The sequence below is a fragment of the Leptosomus discolor genome, chromosome 9 (genome assembly GCF_034619465.1).
Source record: "Leptosomus discolor isolate bLepDis1 chromosome 9, bLepDis1.hap2, whole genome shotgun sequence".
In the NCBI taxonomy this organism is placed as follows: domain Eukaryota; kingdom Metazoa; phylum Chordata; class Aves; order Leptosomiformes; family Leptosomidae; genus Leptosomus; species Leptosomus discolor.
Genome location: NC_141399.1, coordinates 20,570,010 through 20,589,498, shown reverse-complemented (window position 1 = coordinate 20,589,498; position 19,489 = coordinate 20,570,010). Strand labels below are relative to the sequence as shown.

General features: G+C 43.2%; 1 protein-coding gene across 3 annotated transcripts; it reads left to right on the top strand.

The window, feature by feature from the left end:
* The first annotated feature begins 604 nt into the window (after positions 1–604).
* Positions 605–18,719, top strand: LOC147414882 (nucleolar protein 8-like). Of its 3 annotated transcripts, XM_086469756.1 has the most exons (17): positions 605–751; positions 919–981; positions 1,977–2,055; positions 2,351–2,498; positions 3,431–3,499; positions 3,817–5,745; positions 6,040–6,135; positions 7,368–7,487; positions 7,833–7,917; positions 8,213–8,215; positions 8,800–8,944; positions 11,460–11,543; positions 13,863–14,140; positions 16,398–16,524; positions 16,964–17,034; positions 18,086–18,168; positions 18,505–18,719. In XM_086469756.1, the coding sequence occupies exons 1-17, from the start codon at positions 613–615 to the stop codon at positions 18,556–18,558; spliced, it is 3,573 nt and encodes a 1,190-aa protein (XP_086325882.1). In that variant the 5' UTR covers positions 605–612; the 3' UTR covers positions 18,559–18,719. The 3 variants fall into 3 exon arrangements, with proteins under 3 accessions (XP_086325882.1, XP_086325880.1, XP_086325881.1); XM_086469754.1 differs by lacking the exon at positions 8,213–8,215; XM_086469755.1 differs by lacking the exon at positions 8,213–8,215 and having other exon boundaries at positions 7,833–7,926.
* The last annotated feature ends 770 nt before the right edge of the window (positions 18,720–19,489 follow it).

Below are 19,489 nucleotides of genomic sequence, written 5' to 3'. Positions count from 1 at the left end.
TTTCTCCCGGGTTGGTCGCTCCCCGCCCTGCCGCGGCCACAAGACCCAGCCGTGTGCTCCCCTCACATGGCACCGGCCGGGAGCGGGACCCCGGAAGAGGCGCGGGGGGGAACCCTTGTTCTCCGTGTGAGCGCGAGGAACGGACGCGAGGGGGAAGGAAAACGGGGCGGCAGCGAGGAGGGAGGGCCGGGGCGGCAGTGGCCGGGCGGGGGCGGCGGTTCGCGGGGGCTTCTTGGGGATTCTCGGCGGGGGCTTCTTGGGGATTCTCGGCGGGGGCTTCTTGGGGATTCTCGGCGGGGGCTTCTTGGAGATTCTCGGCGGGGGCCTCGGCCTGTCCCGGGCGGCGGGGCCGGGCGCGTGGGCGGCTCGCCTCCCCGGCAGGTTGTTTCGCCGTGTGCTTCGGGGCCGAGCGCTGCCGGCCCTGGGGCGCTGGGCTGGAGCAGAGCCCACGGCCCGGTGCGGGGCGAGGGTGTGCTCTGCTCGCCAGGCTCTTGGCGGAGGCTTCCCGCGGCGTGATCCGCGCCGCGGCGTTAGGGTTGCGTGAATGCCTGCGGGGCCAGTGGCGGTGAGCTGTGCCTGCCTTCTCGTAGGGTGACCGCTTGACTCTTCGAAATGGAGAAGAAACGAGTTTCGAGGCGCTTGTATGTTGGAGGGCTTGGCCACGCGGTTTCTAAGGCTGAACTGCGGGAAAGATTTGGCAAGTTTGGACACGTTTTGGATGCAGAGATTATTACCAGAAAAGATGATCAGGGTAACAGTTTTGCATCATCCTTTAAAAGTTAATTGGTTTTCGATTTGTAGCGTGAAATGACAGTTTTGCGTCAGAGCCGCTGTGTTTTCAGGAAATAGCTTGATTGTCAGTTTTAAAGGAAAGACTGAAATTATACAGAAATTAACTGCGTGTTTATCATTGATCAGGGAACGCTATGAAAGCTTTTGCTTACATCAGTGTCAGCATTTCCGATGCAGATCTTAGAAAGTGTAAGTACTTTTTAAAAATTTTTTTCTTTTTAAAGTAATTTATGGTTTTGAGCCAAGTGGCGTTGCTGATAATGTGTCTAATGTTGTCAAATCAAGGTGTGGTCAAGGTAGACCCTGTTTCATTCTGCTGTCCATTCATTCCATGTTCTTTAAGCTGCCATTCAGTGGAAGTTGCTTTACTGGACTTTCCAGTAAGTGGGTGTAAGCAGATTGACAAGATGCCTTGTCACTGAGATGGGTGACTTATGAGTTTGTTCTAACCCTTTTCTGGAAAGGTATGGGAAGCGTGCTCCAAACGCTTTCATCAGGTCCGTAAAACATTAGCAGTGACTTGATGTGAGAGGAAACCCAGAAGGAGAGTCTACGGAAAGCGTGCTTCTGTTGGAGCAGTTTTACAAATCCCCACATGGTTGTATTGCAAAACTCCTGGCAGGGTTATAGAACCACCCATGTAACATGTGGCAGCAAAGTGGCAGATGAAGATACCTGTGCCTGACGAGAGGGGTTGGTAGTATGCCCTTGTACCTAGGGAATGCTGCCATTAGGAACAGGAAAGCTGTTTGAGAGCCACTAAAAGCTCACCCAGCCCTTGACACTTGTCTTCCTTAAAGTCTACGTACCACACTTTTCTCTTTGGTTTTCAGTACTCCTTAACTATGGCTTTCAAAGTACAATGGATGTTAAGCAGAGAAGAGCCTGTCTGAGAGTAGTACAGAAACTTCAGGGTACCCATATCTGAAATTTCAGGTTTGTGTTTGAACTGAAGCGTACAGACTTGAATGACTCTTGAAAGCAGAACTTTAATTTTGCATGTGGTAATTTTGTGTAAGATTAGGGTGTTAGGCCTTTCATGTACGAACTTCAGTCAAGTGAATAGTGAGGTATAAGGTCGTGCTAGAGAAACTTCAGACTATCAGAGGAGGAAGCATATTTAAGTGTAAGGTCTATTTTTTTTAACGTAGAAGATAATCCTTTCCCGTCTCCTTGTTTTACAGGCATGTCAATTTTAAATAAAACAAAATGGAAAGGGGGGACGCTGCAGATTGAGTTGGCCAAAGAAAGCTTTTTGCACAGGTGAAAATCAGTTTCAAAAAACGCACGTTGTTGCTCAAGTCACCCTTTTTCTGTTTATCTGATAATATTCTGGCTGTGCTTTCATGTGCTATGCTCTTCTTCTTTCTGACTTTTATTGACGTTGGTGGACTGTTGCTGCATATTAGATTCTGCAACATCTAGTTTTGCATCATTATTCCCTTGAAGGTGGCAGCTCTGTTAATGCCTTGAGTTGTGAATGGTTACTGTTCGGTGAGAGAGGATCACTGCCACACAGGCAGACCTTTTTTCGTATGTGATGTATGTTTTGTTACAGGCTCACCATGGAGAGGGAGGAAGCAAAGCTGCAGGGAGAAAAGCCACAGAGAAACGACAAAGCATCTCTGTCAGAGTCACTGAAAAAGGCTGGAGTTGTAGACTTTCACATGAAAGCAGTACCGGGTGCAGAGGTGCCAGACAGTAAGGTATGGTGGGGTAAATGTGTAGGGGATTAAACCAAAACAAAAGCCAGGGTCGGGCACAAGCCTATTACATCTAAATGTACGTGCAATCTCTCTGCTTGATGTAAAGAAAGGTTTAAGTGCGACTGTCCAACTTGTGACGAGTGGCCTAAAGGACTACCTTATGCGTAGCCATGTAGGATGCTCCTGTCGTTCTTTGTAATGGCGGGGAATAGTCTTGATCAGTGTCCTCTCTTGTCGTGTTAAATCAGTAAATGCTTTGTTACCCGTGCGTGTTGGGAACACCTTCGTGTCACCCTTGAAAGCATGTGAAGAGAATGTGTGTCTTGTTTTTATACAGCGTATATATTTTTGATGGCTGGGTTGTCAGGACGTGATCTCTGTGCTTCAGCATGTTCAGGATCAGGGTCTACCCGGGCTTACAGAAGTAGGGTTTAGAATAAAACCCTTGAACGTGCAAATCTAGGCAACAAAAATTCTGTTTACGACAAAGTTTTCAAAATTGTTTGCTAAGTGCAGAGTGTTTTTGGAGAGCGCTGGGAGGATTTTTAATTTTTTAGCGGGAAAGGGGAAAAGGGCAAGATAATAGTGATCCTGTCTGTATAGTTACCACCATTAATTCATAAACCAGAAGCCTTCTGTTAAAAATAGTACTCATAAAGTAAAGAAATTTAGTTCTTTATCGTCAGTCCTTCTTTGCAGGTTGTAGAAATTTGGTTGGCTGGTTGGTTTTGGTGTGCTCTTTTTCTGAGAGGGAAGCTGCCTAAGTCGCACAGTACAAATATATCTCACTTAAGAGAGTAAGCAAAAAAAGAATTGGGCACAGGTGATTCTTTACTAGTGCTTCTGTTATCCAAGAATATGCATCTTGTTTTATTCCAGGGTTACTGCCATTCCTTTTTTGTTTGACACTGATTATTTTTGTTCTCTTTTAGAAGTGGGTTGTTGGTAAATTTGGCAGAGTCTTGCCTATCCTTCACCTTAGGAGTCAACAAAAAAATAAAATATCCTTTTCCTATTGGTTGGGCATAGGCACAATTCCCTTCTTTCTTTCGTCGTATGGCGAAGCATTTGCTTAACGGTCTTAATATCGACTGCTATGTCAGACTTGATTTATTCAATCCCCTGGGCAAATCTTGTGGTAAGTTTGTGCGACGCGAATAATTTTTTTCAGCTGCAAGGGAGTGGCTTAAGTGCTTGTGGCGGTAACATTGAAAAGGACTCTTTGTTACCTTTCACGCAGAATTTAGCCTGTTCGTAAAGACTGGAAGTCTGCTTGTTGAAAGAGCCGTGTTCTTTTAATTCCTTAACTCAGACCAACATTGTGAAATATGACCCTTCGAAATACTGCCATAACCTGAGAAAGCTGGAGCCAGACTTGGCAGATGTAGTTCCTGTATCCGGGCTGACCTGGCACTTGGAAGGGAGAGATGACAGCATAAACAAGAAGCGGCAAGGAGAGTTCCCTGCTACTAAGAAGCCACCTAAAAAGCTGAGGCAACTGGGCAGTGAGGCTCTGAATGGAGCAGTAGTTCTCTCCTCAGGGTGCCAGTCACATTCAAAAAACACAAGCTCACCACAGCTAGCTCAAAGATCAAAATCCAAACCCAATGAGAAGTCTAAATTGCCTCCAGCAAGGAGTCCTAATAGTAAAAAAACAGAGAGAGGTTTACTATCAGATAAAAGCACTGTTTCTGGAGTTACAGCTCAAAATAATAGGAGTGTTTCTGGTGGTGACATTGATTCTGAAGAGGAAATCAGGGCAATGGTAAAGAACGAGAGAGAAATACAGAAAGCTGAACATGTTGAGACTGAAAGTGGCCGCTTGGAAATTGTTGGGGCTAATTTTGAATTAAAAGACAATAGCCACTGGTCCTTAAGCAATCCAGATGCCATGAAGAAAGCTACCCAAGGAGGTTATAGAGAGAAGGAGATTATGGAATGCGAGAATGGTTACAATTCAGCAGATACAGATGAAATTATTGCTGAAAGTAAAACTCCAGATCGAAGTAGCAGGGAAACTGCAATTTTAGAAGATTTTAAACAGGTGAAGGTGGAAAATAAAGAACTATTAACTAACAGAAGACATGGTTTGGGAAGTGACTCCTCACTGAAAACTCACAATTTAAAAGAAGAATGCATTGGAAAAAAAGGGAAAATGAAAAAATCCAAAAGTTCTGCCTTGCGGAGTACGGCAGTTAACAGTGCGACAAAGACAAGGGATAGCGAAAGCTCTTCTTCAGAGCCTGATAAAGGGGAGTCTGAAATCACTTCTGGTTATGAATCCACGATGCAAAACTTTCACCACTTAGCCCTTACATTGGATGACTTAAAAGCATTAGCTACTGAGAAGCTGGGGACTCTAGTAGAAGAATCGGGCAGTACACAGAGTTCTAGTCAGCACAGTGCTGAAGAAGATCCTATGGGTAATGTTGTGAATAAAACAAAACTTTCAAAATTTCCCCCTGCAGTTAAAAGGAAATGTGTCTGTCCTGAAGAGGTAGTTGCTGCAATTTTAGCAGGGGAGGAGAGTGCAGATGAAGAAAGCTCAACGGGACAAAATAATACGCGTGTGAAATACCAGCCCTTCAGAGGCATGGGGTCCCTTTGTGAGAGAGAGTTAACTAGGGGCAGCAGTGGTTTAAAGGAGAGGTCTGTAGAAAGTGTAGGTCTTGAAGCTGGGATTTCTTACAGTGGGGAGGAGTCACCTGAAAGACAGTCTCGGAACAATTCTTTGTATTCGCTTGAAGCCAGCAGTAAAAAGAGACAAAACGTGGGTTGTGAACAGCACAAGGAATTGTCGGGTGCTGCCTCCTTAGCAAATGAGAGAGGTCAGCCTGTTTCCAGGCAGTGTCTACGAGGAAAGAGCAAAGATGTGAGTTCTTTACAAGACAACCAAAATGCAGAGCGTGGGGGTGCTGCTGCTGGTACTGAAGAAGAGCACAGCGATGTGGACAGTAAGGCTGCAGTGTCACAAAAACATATTAAACGACCATTTAAAAGCCCAAAACTGCTTTCACAAAAACTGAAGAGGGATGTAAGCAATAAAAATCGAGACTGTGAAGCTAATAAATGTGAGAATGGGAAGAGAAGCCTTCTGGAAAACAAGGAGCTTTGTCTTCATGCCACTGCTTCCAAGGAACCTCGTACAAAAGAGAAGGATAACCAGAGGAGGCTGGCAGCTCTAGAAGAGAGACAGAAAGAGAGAGAACTGCAGAAGCAGCTCATTCAAGGAGCTCTTTCAAATCTGGTAACTACACTCGCAACTTCTATCTGAATCGTACAAAGTAAAATAGAGAAAAAGGGAAACTAATAGGTGTGGCTTAAGGTATTTTAAAATCATAATCTGGAATTTCTGACCATATTGCCAGTTTTCTTTTGAGTGTGTGCAGAACGATGCGTACCTAATGGTTGAAGTGTCTCTAGAATTGCAAGAGGAGTGGTAGTTTGCTCCTTTTGTGTTGTGGAAATGTCTTTTAGATGTTGATGTGTGACTGTAGCAAGTATTTGACATGTTTGACCTGACAGTTTCACTCTTACATAGGATAGCCAGCCAGCAGGCAAGCATGAACATGTCCTATTCAATTCAGATGTGGAAAGTGAAGCTGAAGTAAGGAGTTTGGGAAATGCGCACGAAGAAGTAAGTGTTACTGGGGAAAAAGTCCGGTATGCTGTAAGGTAACTCCGTATCCTCGTGACTATTCCTTTTATTCTGAAGACTGTTTTTCGTAGTGAAGTTACAGAAAAGAGTAGACAAGGTGTGAATGAATATAAATGATTTTTCTTTTTTTGCTAACGTGAAACAGGTTTCAAAGAACTTAACCATGCACCTGGTGAAGCTGGAGAACTCAGAGAATTTGTAAGGAGACTTGTGTAAAAGATGTTCTAACTTGGATTAAAAGGGAAGGCGTTTAAGTTACAGGGCTTACGCATTGTTAGTTTTGAAATTTCGCTGCTTTTGGTCGAAGGAAGGGGAGGAGATTTGGCTTGAGTAGCATAGAAGGACGCATTGCTCTTTCCAGCGCCGTGGACAAAGCATCTGTACTAATGGGGTGTCGTGTTTTTTAAGTGATGTTAGGGTCCAGAGGAGTTGTGTGGGACTTCTTCCTCTTTGCACTTAGCTAACCGAGACCTTACTTGGCAGACTCCTCAGGATTTTACCACTGTGCTTTCAGGACAATTAAGTATTTTTTGGGGACTAGAACTTCCTGTATCATCCCGTTCGCAGTCACCTCTCTGCTAAAGCCTTCCACTGTTGGTTTTGCTTTTGTTGGATATTTTCTTCATGAACGTAGTACGATTAGGACCATTGTCACTATTTAAGGAAAACCTTCTTTTCTCTTTTTTTCCTCACGTTTTGCACTTTTTTTACATATATCTCTCTTAGGCTGTATTTAGAACAGAACCCCTGATTCTGTGGAAAATTGTTTTAAAGCCATGGAGTGCTTGCCTTTTGTCGTCACTGATACTTATCAACCGACTGAAACTATGTCCTAGGGGTTATACCGTAAATGGGGCGTGTTCAGAAAGGGTTTAATTAGACATTGATATTTTTAAATTGATCTCCCTTGACATAATCAGAAAGTTGAATTTTTATACCCAAGTCTCTCGTATTGTAAACCCTAACTTCCCCTTTACATGGATATTTTGTCTATGCTAAAATTTAAGTCATAACTGTGAAACAGAATTGTGCAAGGTGTCTATACAGTGTAAGATTTGAAGCGCATGGGTCAGTGAGTGAGCTGGTTGTTATGGAAGTCCGCTTTTTCAGATACACTGCAAAGCGCATGAACAAAGTTGATACTGACTTACTTATTTTCTCCAACTTACATAAACAACTGCTTTTCTGTATTTTGTTTCTGTTTAACAAAGGAGGAACCTGCTTCTAAAACTTTGGGCAGACTGTTTGAAAGCAACGAGGATGAGCAAGATGATAGAGACGATGAGAGGTTCAAAATCAAGCCCCACTTTGAAGGCAAAGCTGGTGAAAAAGTGAGTGAACCCATGTCTGTAGTTCAGTTTTCTTCTAAGTCTCCACACCGCCGCTTCAGAAGACCGTAATATGTTCAGCATACTGTCTGAATATGATTCTGACAAACTTGCAAGAGAATTCTCTTAAAAAGAGGTGACAGTAGCCACCAAGCAAGTAGTGTGTGTTGGGGAGTGGGAGGAGTTTCTCTGATGTTGTCATCTTTGAATGCAGGGAAATTTCTGGAAGAGGCATCAAGAGCTAAAGGTTATTAGTGTGTGGCCATCATTATAGTAAAAAAAAAAAGTTACTGCATGTTGATGATTTTCTTCTTCAGTGCTTCATAGGGTCTATTTCATGTTGTCCAGCTCTTGGAATTGCAGTCGCGATTTGGCACCGATGAAAGGTTTCGCGTGGACGCTCGTTTCCTTGAAAGTGACAGTGAAGAAGAAGGTAAACCTGGTCTTACCTGCTGGTTCATGATGGTGCTGGAGCTATGTCATGGAGCCTTCATCTTGGATGCATGGAGCAGCTCGTGGGCTGCTTTTGCTTCTTTGGTTATTCCTTAAAGCAAGTAACCCAGCTCTGTTGCGGCTGTACGTAGTACATGTTAGTAGCTGTACTTTCTTGCAAAAAGTGTTTGTCATAGCTGAATGAGACGTCCTAGGTTGATCGATGGACATTTGAAGATATTTTTTTGATACAGAACAATGCCAGAATGTGTTTATTCATGTGTTTTGCAGAGTAGCTGGTGACTTACTAAAATGAACTTTTTGACCATGACGTTCATTTGAACTGCTTGCGTTGCCGTCATCCTGCAGCCCGTGGCTAATTTGGCAGCCTTAGAAAGAAAGAGTTTTATTATTTGGTTTTTTTTAAACAGCAGAAGGCAGAAAAGCTGAAAAAGGCCAAAAGTTTTAAATATTTATTTTTTCCACCCCTTACCAAAACCGGAATTGTTAACCTGGTTTTCAGGGTTCAGAATTTGCTTCTGAAAATTACATTTTTGCCTAGTTCTGCTACTCCCTTTGTTGCTTTAATGTGATTTTTCTGTACAGCGTCTGTCAGTGGCAAAGCAGTTGCACAGTTATGTGATGTAAGCAGGGAAGGGGTTAAGTAACTGATCTGATTTTCACGTGAAAGAGATGCCTGTGACATTTCTAATTAAAAACTTTCTGCAGTGCAGGGGAGAAAGCTTCTGAGTAGTTTTAAAATAAAGTGACATGTTGATATGTGCAAACTCTTGTAGTACTATAGTAATGTTAGATATCAAATATCGTAGGCTTACTTGGGTCATAGCAGGGGGGAAAAATGCGTTTATTTTTCTCTTGGCAGAGACAAACATCTTGAAGGCAGGTGATGAGGAAGAAGCGCTTGCTGTGGAGAAAAGAAAAAATCTGCAAATACTGGGAAGCCTCTTGGATATCAACCTGGAACACCCAAAGTCAACTAAAGCAGCCACAAGTGCTAAGAGATTCAAGTATGAATCATCCATTGTTAGAAAAGAAGTGATTTTAGGAAGGCTTCATTTTTGCCAGTGTTTCACAACTGAAATTTCTGCCTAGCTGACTGAGAAAAGCATTTCCTTCTCTGTTGTGTGCATTTGAAGTCAGTCTTTAATGCAGCGTCCCAATAGATTACCCAACTGGCGATTACCATTATTTTAGGTGAAAAAAGTATCAGTTGCCTGCTTGAGTTTCTTCTAGCTGGTTTTGAATGATTGGATTGTTGCTTATGGAAATTAGTAAGTCCTTGCCTCTGTAAGATACAGTTCTAGTCTGTGGAGACAAGCTTAGGTGGCCAAACAGAGATGATGTGAGTTGCGCAGTAGGTCAGTAAGTTAGACTCTAACTTCCGTAGCAGGCAGTAAGGTGGTTGTTTCCTCTGGCCTACAGGTGATTAGCCTCAAGCTTCTTTTTCAGTGGAGAATTTTAATTTTTTTAATTTCTCTGTATTTCTGATTTTGAGAAATTTCTTCATTAGATGAGGGATTTGTTACATGTTGCTGTGGGGCATCTGTCTGGGATGAAATGTTTTCATACTGTTAGGATTTAGCAACAATTTGAGGTTTATTAATGGTTTGAGGTAGGTCGAAAGGTTGAATTTTAGCAGCTCTTGATCATCAATCAATGCAAGGTTTAGCAAGGTAATTTAGTAGAATATGTTCTGATTAAAACAGTGACTTAGTTACAGATTTGAGAATGACAAGACTCACACCAACTTATTACAAGGAATCCCAAATTAAAGCGTATGTATGTACACAGCACAAACGCCCACAGACAGACCGACTGACACGTGGACAGGTAGAAAGGTGAAGATAAATTCTAACGAAGCCAGCCTCTTCCCTCTTTGAGTTTTGGAGTAAATACTCACAGTGTATCAGCATTCCTCAGTGGGTGATGACGGGGTCTCAAGAAGGATGATTCTCACCCCGACCAGTCGTCAGCAGTACCTGAGAGGCGTCCCAGCTCGGGGGAGGTGCTGGTCACAACCCACTGCGATCCAGGAGAAGTCAGAGGGCCTCACTTGGGGTCGCTGTTTATAGGGTCTGAGATAATTGACTTTGGTCGGGTACTTTCCCGTTTCGGCCCCACTCGGATGATGTAATGTGGTACTTGCCACCAGTTGCGCTGGCCCAGAACTCACTAGGTATCAGAGTTCTGCTGTCACTCCCTTTGGGCCACAACCCTGGTACAGATGCACTAGGCCTGTCTGTCACTGCTGTTCTTCAAACATGGGGGGGAAGCGGGAGCCGGGTACGTGAAGGGGGTGCCTTAATGCTCTGGTCACTGTGCACAGCCTGGGTACAGACATGCTGGGCTGGCAGGCATTACTTCGCAGACAACAGGAGGGGCAGGACAAGCCCTACCACTCCGGTCCGCTGCTTTTTGCAGTCTATGCCTGACTTGCCCTGGGTCGGTGTGCGGCCCAGGGAGAGGGGATCACATCAAGTGCTGAGTGGCCCGGGAGCCAGGGGAGAGTCCGCCACAGCATGCTCTAGCCTTCATTAGAGGAGGATGAGGTAGGTCTGGAAATGTGCTGTTGGAAGTACGGTGACATCTAAGCATGCACTTCAACAGAAATTGGTCTGTGGACTGACTCGGCGGAAGTTAGTGGTGTTAAGGGTAACGTAGTAGTGTGCAATTAGTGAATTTTTACTGGCAGCCACTATTGGAGGTGCCTCAACTGACTGCTGACTGCTAAATACCGTTGAGACTGCTGCGCAATCGTCTTTCGTTCTATGACATCTGTATACTTTTTCGTGTGTTTTCTAAAGACTGAGCAGAGGGGGAAATAACCTCTGCAACCCCAAAGGTCATGTTAGGAAAGTCTGGGGAATGACTGTGTTCTCTAATGCCCGGTTAATGATACTGTATGTAACCATTTAGTAGCAGTTAATTTTCGCTGCAAGCATTAATTTAGGGGGAGGAGGGGAAAGAAGTGATCACCTTCTTGCATTGCCATAAGGCAGCATTGGCCTTGTTACGCTAGTATTGCGGTCAGTCTAAACCTTAGACTGCTGTAGCTGAAAGTCCCCAAAATGTTTACATTTTGAAAGGTGGGCACAATGGGGTTTTGTTTGGTTTTCTTGGGTTTGTGGTTTTTTTTTTCCCGTGGACTACTTGAATTCATGCAATGTTTGGGACTAGAAGAAAGAGCTAGAGATACTGCTGTGGATAGCTATATTGTTAGAGCTCCTCAAAAGATAAACAGGTGCAAGCGTAAACTTAGTACAGAAGACACATGACTTGAGGTCTGTGTTTTACATGAAATCCTACAATTTGATTAAAGCCACTTCTGCTTGTAATTTTTCCTGACTCGGACACTGACTAGCAGGTATTTTCTAAATGCCAGTTAGATTTTGGCTTAGTTTGGAGCTTTTTTGGTAAAGAAGCCAATGTTGAATTTGAATCTGACTATAAAGGTTTAGGGTAGCTTTCAGATGAGCATTTGGAACGTCTCGTGGTTTTTTCTTTTGCTTTCTATTTCTGTAGAGATATTAATGCCCTCCGCTATGATCCCACACAACAGGACCATGCAGTTTTTGAAAGGAAACGAGGTGCTACAGAAAAAGAGAGGTAATATTGCGGCTTGGTAACTATATTGTGATGTTTCTTCCTGTGGAAGGATGGCTATAGCAGAGGGCTGAGTTTGAAACTATGCAGACTGCTCTGGTTTTTTTTCTTTAGTTGTCTCTGTTATTGCTAAAATCAAGATATAACAAGAATTGTGACCACTAAGACCACCATGTAATGTCATCTTTTTCTTTCTGGTCCAGCTACTCTCTGCACACCGTTTTCTGTCTTACTTTCTCACCTTCCGACTACCCCTTCTCCTTCAAGATTTGCAAATCTCTGAGGAAAAAAAAAATATTAGCTCTTAACATTTGTTTTGCCAGAAAAGAAACCTGTCCTAGGTTTAACAAGTCCAAGTGCCAGGTCCTGCACTTGGGTCACAACAACTCCATGCAGCGCTACAGGCTTGGGGAAGAGTGGCTGGAAAGCTGCCCGGCGGAAAAGGCCCCGGGGGTGCTGGTTGACAGCTGTCTGAACATGAGCCAGCAGTGTGCCCAGGTGGCCAAGGAAACCAACAGCATCCTGGCCTGTATCGGAAACAGTGGGGCCAGCAGGAGTAGGGAAGTGATCATGCCCCTGTACTGGGCACTGGTGAGGCTGCACCTCGAATGATGTGTGCAGTGTTGGGCGCCTCACTACAAGAAGGACATTGAGGTGCTGGAGTGTGTCTAGAGAAGGGCAACGAAGCTGGTGAGGGGTCTGGAGAACAGGTCTTATGAGGAGTGGCTGAGGGAACTGGGGTTGTTTAGTCTGGAGAAGAGGAGGCTGAGGGGGGACCTTACTGCTCTCTGCAGCTACCTGAAAGGTAGCAAGGTGGTGTTGGTCTCTTCTCCCAAGTAACTAGCAGTAGGACGAGAGGAAATGGCCTCAAGCTGTGCCAGGGGAGATTTAGATTGGACATTAGGAAAAAGTTCTTCACTGAAAGAGTGGCCAAGCTTTGAAACAGGCTGCCTGGGGAGATGGTGGAGTCACCATCCCTGGAGGTGTTCGAAAAACCTGTAGTTGTACTTCAGGACATGGGTTAGAGGGCATGGTGGTGTTGGGTTGATGGTTGTCCTTGATGATCTTTGATGGTCTTGATGGTCTTTTCCAACCTTAATGATTCTATGATTCTAAATAGCTGAATTTACATGCTATCCCGTATTAAGTAAAAAGTTGAGATGTGGTTAATTATGAAGTAGACTTGTTCCTGCCTTTAGAGTCAAACCTCAGATGTTTCCCCACCTCTTACCCTCAAAGGGTGTGTCTTGGTTTGAAAGACAGGTGTCTGCAGAGGAAGGCAGGAGCCTCCCTTGAAATGGAAAATGCAACCCCCTTCCCTCCAAATTATTATAATTTTGAAATTAACGGGCCTTCAGGCAAAGATATGGGGAATAGGAATAACAGTTCTTTACTAATATATATATTATATGTTATATATATATAACACAAGGCAGGAAAAAAAAAAAAACAACCCACTGGTTTACACTGACAGAGTCAGAAATACAACCTGACACCCTGTTAGGGTGGCAGTAGCAGTCCGATAAGATGATGGCTGCAGTCCTCCTGAAGCGATGGATGTAGTTCTGTTGAAGCAGCGATCAGGTAAAAGGGTCTGGTCTTCCTCCAAAGGTCCAGTAGCTCTTGGTAGGTAGGTAGCTCTTGTCCTCTGGAACTCCAGTGGGGGAAAAAACTCCTCTGGGAATCCAGTGGAAGAAGGCTGCTGGGGTGTTCGAGATCTCAGTTTTTATTTAGCATGGACTGCTTGGCTCCTTCCCCCCGGGCGGAGCATCTCACAATGGGATGGGGAGTCCTGAGGCAGTTCCTTGATGGGCCATTAACAGGAGATAGTCCAGGAGGGAGTTATTGATGGGTCAGGCAGTTGTGCCCATTAACAGAAGATAGTCTAGAGGGGGCAGGCAGGGAGCACCGCCCCACCTGATCTCAACAGCTCCTGTAGATGGTAATAGAATACTTTTTTCTTTTGGCACATTTTACACTGTAACCTAGGACAGGGTGGATAAATTGCAGGAGGTGAAAAGAAACGGGTCAGAAGTCTTAACCAAAAGGCTACTCACACTGCCCTATAAACCTGTTTCTGGCAATAGGAAATATCCTAGTGCCAGAATCTGGAATTGCTAAGAAAGAAGGGGAAAACCAAACAAAAACCCAACAAAATAAAACCACAACTCCATCAAAAGCCACCCAAACCTTAAAAGTGAACTCTTCATTAATGTGCACAGCTAAGTTTAGGAGGACATTAATAGCAAGGTGGTGTCTTAGGGAACCTTTCTTTTAAAAATCTACGTACTGTGTTACTGTCCTCTAACAATCTCATTTCAGCAAAGGTAAAAGGAAGAAGAAGAGGGAAGAGAGTGAGAAACTGCCTGAAGTGTCCAAAGAAATGTATTACGATGTGGCTGTTGATTTAAAAGAGTTGTTTGGATCTTCAAAGAGCAGATCAGAAAAAAATGGAGAAATACCTTGGGACAAAGACGATGCAGAGGACTCTACGCCACCTGACCATTTGGGACCCAACGTTGGGAGTAACGTAGCTCAGGAGTCCAGTGGTTTCACGTTTTCCTTCTTTGGAGACATGGAGGAGTCTGGCTTAAAAGAAGGTAACAGCAGCACATCCGTAGTAGTACAGTTTCTACTGAGCAGCTTCTGTCAGGCACTGTAGGGTAATACAGTGTGTAGAAATTCAGAACGCAGGTGATTTTCAGAGGCAAAAGTCAGTAATTATGCAAAATCATTATGATCTTTTCTTAAACTTGCCGAGATTGTTGTAGTTAAATCACAGTTAATTCGTGCTTGCTTTGCTTGCCAGGAGTTTTGAAAGGGATGTTTTGAGAAGGAACTATTATTTAATTGGTTTTTGAATAGTGATGGAAAAACTTGTTGTCATTCACTAGATTTCTCAAATAAACAGGGAAGAAGATGATGTACAAGTCATGTTTCACATGAAGATCCGACAACGTTTTATTATGTACTTCATTTTATTATTGTACCTCTGGAATTGAAACTCAATGACACATGATTATTGGGCTGTCCTAAGCCAAGATAAAATCACATGTTATGAAACCATGTTTAAAAAATCTGAAATCAAGTCACTTAATAAGCAGTAATGTAGGAAATAAAGAAACTGTGTGAAGTTAACTGAAATAGCAAAAAAAAAAAAAAAAAAAAAAAAAAAGGCTGACACATCTGGGTCTCTTAGCCTGGAGGAACACTGAGAGGGGATGTTATCAGCGCTTATAAATACCTAAAGGGCAGGTGTCAAGAGGGCAGGGCCAGACTCTTCTCAGTGGTGCCCAGCGACAAGATAAGGGGCAGCGCGCTGGCACAAACTGGAGCACAGGAAGTTCCATCTCAACGTGAGGAAAGCCTTCTTTACTCTGAGGGTGACAGAGCCCTGGAACAGGCTGCCCAGGGAGGCTGTGGAGTCTTCTTCCCTGGAGATACTCAAAACCTGCCTGGATGCAGTCCCGGGCGACCTGCTTTAGCAGGGGATTTGGACTAGAGAGATGATCTCCAGAGGTCCCTTCCAACCCCTGCCACTCTGTGATTCTTTGAAAAGAACCACTCACCCCCCACATTTCTGCTGACTCCAGGAAGTATTCAGTGTCTTCTGAATGCAGTAATACAGGTTTCAGAATGTGTAAGAGATCTCTAGTACAAAGTGGAAAGTGTCTGAGTGGAGATGTAGTTCAGAGTTCACAAAGTTCTTAGCTCTGAGAGAACCATGCTTGAGCACTGTGTCTTATATTTGGTGTTATGAATAATTACTGGTTTATATTGTGTAAGAGTCCTGTTTGGTGTCAACAGGGCCACTGTGCTAGCTGCCGTATTGCCACAAGCAGAAACAGCGGTCTCTCTCCATTGCACATACCTCAGTTCCTTAGGTGATGTTTGTGATTATTTTTTGTTGTTGTTTTTGTTTAACCTGACTTTAGGTTGTGTGCGTCGTGGAAACCATGAAGGGAGAACATGTGGATAATTTCTTTTTTCTGAGCACAAACTGTGGGTGTTCTGTGGACAATTTAAACTTGAAACGCTCGCTTTTTCCAAAGTAGAATTATCCCATCTTTCTCTTGAATAAAATACTGTTTATGTTTCATAGTCTACTTACTGTTGGATTTATAGAACGGTTTATATTGCCAGAGGCAGTATAGGAGCTGTCTTCTCTGTTCTGGTCATCAAGACAAGTACTGTGCTTATGTACTATAAGAAAAGGGTACCATAGGTTTGTAATCTCAGTCCTTTTGGCGAGGTGAAGTAGTAAGGGCTCAGGTGCATGTTTAAGTTACCATGTGTAAACTGGCCTTCTGGCAACTGGCTGTGTATACTATAGGCAGTAATACATACATGAAAATAACATTGCTTAAACACACAGACAGAATAAGCTACAGCATTATGAGTTTCTTTGCAAAGGAACTTATTAAGATAGTTCATGGTGAAGGAAAGCTTTTATGCCAACTTCTGAAGCTAAAATTAGGAATAGGCACAATTCCTCCCAACTCGGTTGATAGCGATTGTTAGGTTAGAGTGACTTGATAGAACCCTGAACCCTAACAACAAGCTTCAGAAGGACTCCTGCACTTTTTCCCTGTGCTGTGATGAGACTAGTCGTGAATTTTGAGGTTGAATTTGTGGCAACCGAGAAAGCCTTTATGAGAAAGCAAACTAAATTCATACCTGCCCAGAGGGTGCTAGAAAACCTGGGAGGGGAGGTTTCTGTCCTTCTTAAACCTGTCTTCTGCAACTTAAGTATTTCACCATGAAGTAGAAATTTTTACTGGCAAGTAGGGGAATAATCTGATTTGGTTTTGGTTTTGTCTTTTTTTTTTTTTTTTTCTAATTATCATATTCTTGCAGAGCCCTACATACTTGAAACTATAAAACCTGTAAAAGACAGATGGCAAGAAGATCCACGTTTTCAAGACAGCAGTTCTGAGGGTGATGATGAACCAGAGGCATCAGAAAGTGAAAGGGACAAAGAAATGCAAGTTATATTTGTATTTGTTGTCTGCTTGGTTGTAGTAGTGTGATGCTGTGAGGATATTAATAGCAGCACTCAGGTCACAGGAAACTAACCTCTTCATTCCACGTCTCTGAACAATGGAAGTTGTCTTAGGAAACCGTTCCTTGCTGCACAGAATGTAATGCTCAAAAATCCCAATACCACACTTGATTTGGAGTTGGATATAAACCCTGAGTTTCTAGATCAGTGCATGAGAACTTAACTGGGGAGTGGGTTTGCCCGAAGGTCAAATAAATATTGTTTTCTTAAGAAACTACTTTTTATAGAAGGCTGTATTTGGTTACTACGCAGCAATGTTCTTCAATGCATAGTGTTTCACTGAAGCATTAAAGCTTTAACTTGGGTTAATGGAATTTGACAGTAAGTTGTATGATGTCGAATTTCCTTTGTGTTTGTCTAGGTTTTTCTCTTTACCACGGACAGAAAGTGCTAGATTTTTCTTCTTTTGCGATGATGATGAACGACTAAGAGGTACAACAGAACTTATTCACCCCCTTTTTGAACTCTTACTGAAGTTCAATGAGAAAAAAACACCGCATAGCAATTAATGTTTTGTCCTTTAAACATAGATGAGACGTTTAAGAAAAAAAAATAAAATTGCAAATTTCCTTCATTACTTGTGGTATAAATTGTGGTAGCACATCCCACAAGAAAGACCTGGTAAAATAAGTGCTGGACAGCTATCTTGCTTTCCTGCTTTCAGATAATTGCCTAATACGTGGCTGCTCTTTCAGGGCATACCAAAAAAAAAAATCTCTTGACAAGTTATCTAGCCATTTTGGATCCTTTCAGGCTTATATATGATCTGTAACTTTTTTCTGTGTTTCTGGTGTTATTGTTAAGAATATTGACTATTCTTATTGGCCACATATGCTCACATGGTTCTTGATCCTAAATGATGTGGGTTTTTTTTTTCTTGTGAATATAGCAAATTTCATAGTTCAAAACCAAACAAAACACACACACACAAAACAAACCCCAAAGAAAAAAAAAAAACCTAAAAAATCCCCAAGCAACCCACAGGCCACCAAAGCAATTGCTTTTGATATTTTTACAAAATAAATTATCAAGACAGCCTTAAATAATGTTTGTTTCCTGAGACATGTTAGATATCTGTCATTAAATGTATGTGTAAAAGTTACTGTGTTAATGCAGTTATTGTACCGTAATCTTCCAGCCTATCTGATTTACAGTGCCTGTTAACATTGAGCTCCGAATCCTTAGTAGGCGTAAGTTTTCTTGGGAGATGTGGGATAACGGTGCTGAGCTTGTAACGAAACAGATGCTGTTTGACTGCAATTTGTATTTCAGCATATTAAGGAAAACTGCTGCTGCTTTTCATTTTTCTTAGTATGCAAGGCTGTAACAGATAACATTTCTGTCGGAGCCAACTACGTTGTGGGGGCAGGAGAGGAATATGAAGAATAGGCCTGACTTCATTGCTCTGTTGCTCATGAGATTTACAAATAGGAGCGTATTCAGAAGTGTTTAACCATATTAATTTGTTCTTTGTTTTGTGCAGAGGGCCCCAAGTTATTTTCTAGATCACTAGACCTCGGTGAAGAAAAAGATGGTTGGGAAGAGAGGCGTAGATTATTGCTTGAGGTGAGTATTTTAACATCAGTTACTGGTGAGTGCAACTGAACGCTCAGCATGAGGCGGGAACGTGGCTGCTTATTTGCTTAATCTGCATTAAAAATTACTTCAGGACCTTTAGAAGGGCTTAAAACTTTAAAATTACTAGGGAACTAAAAATCTGTAGTATAGGAGTACGTGTAACATTGTCTTGTGATGTCCAGTTAGGGAAATTACTGAATCTGAGTAGTGTACAAGACCAGTTACTTTACTGCATGTAAAAAAAAAAAAAAAAAAAGTGTTTGAGACAAACCAGTGAATGTAGAAACTTGTCATAATATTATCTTGAAATTTAAATATTTTCAGGAATGCCGGAAGAAGCATAAGGATGCAAGAAGGAAAGTGAAAGCAAAACAATAAATCTTTCTTCTCTTACTGGTCTGAAACGTTTGGTGTTTCTTCTTTGGAGAAGTTAGAGAAAAATGCTCCTTTCAAAATTCTAGTCTTTCAAAGATCTAATAGGGAACAACATTGGAGAAGACTGTTAAATTTGGAATGCATTATTTCCAGAGTAGAAGTTGTGAAAATACATCTATAGCAGGGAAGATGTATGAAATGGGTAATTTCTGTTTCTTCACTGAGCTGATTTTTCTACTTTTTAAGGGAGTGTGTATGTTAATAAATGCTAAGGACAACTGCTGTATGCTTGTTGTTGAATGAATGATATTTTTACATATAAGGTCTTGTCCTTATGTCCCTTGGGTCTATATGCTGCAGAGAGTCTCCTGGAGCAGAGAGGCTCGGCCAGCCCCCACGGTGTGGGACCCCCTCCTCCCTCGGCAGCCCCACACAAGCCCTGTCCCTCCCCTGCCCTCTCCTCCCCTCCCCACATTGCACTGACCCATGGCCTGAGCCCAGCGCTCCTTTATAGGGGCTTGGCCCCATGTGTCACAATGGCCACTGTCACATCAGTGCCATGGGCTTGCATGCGCCTCAAATATGTGCAGGGATGTCCTCGGCCACCTGCCATGACACGGCCATCTGGGAGCGTGGCCCAGCACGGCCCAGGCGGTGCCACCGCCCATCTCCCAATAATGGGGGCTGCGCCTGCCCAGCCAGCATGGCCCTCGTGGTTTGTCCCCAACGTCACGCGTTCTGGCCAGCGTCAGCCAGCAGTACTGTATGAGGGCTTCTGGGGGTTTCACGTTTCTACCTTGGTCCTGAATTGCATTTTGGACCTGGATGCTCCAACGTGGGATTTCGCGCTGCTTTTTTTCCTACTCCGGTTGTGCCTGAGGCACCGACTGGTTTTTGTCCTGGTCTCCCAGGTGAATTATGCAGAGAAGTCATC

Coding starts and splice junctions, on each gene's coding strand:
- LOC147414882 (XM_086469755.1), top strand. CDS start 613: ATGGAGAAGAAACGAGTTTCGAGGCGCTTGTATGTTGGAGGGCTTGGC. Junction 752..918: donor TACCAGAAAAGATGATCAGG/GTAACAGTTTTG, acceptor ATCATTGATCAG/GGAACGCTATGAAAGCTTTT. Junction 18,169..18,504: donor GGCGTAGATTATTGCTTGAG/GTGAGTATTTTA, acceptor AAATATTTTCAG/GAATGCCGGAAGAAGCATAA.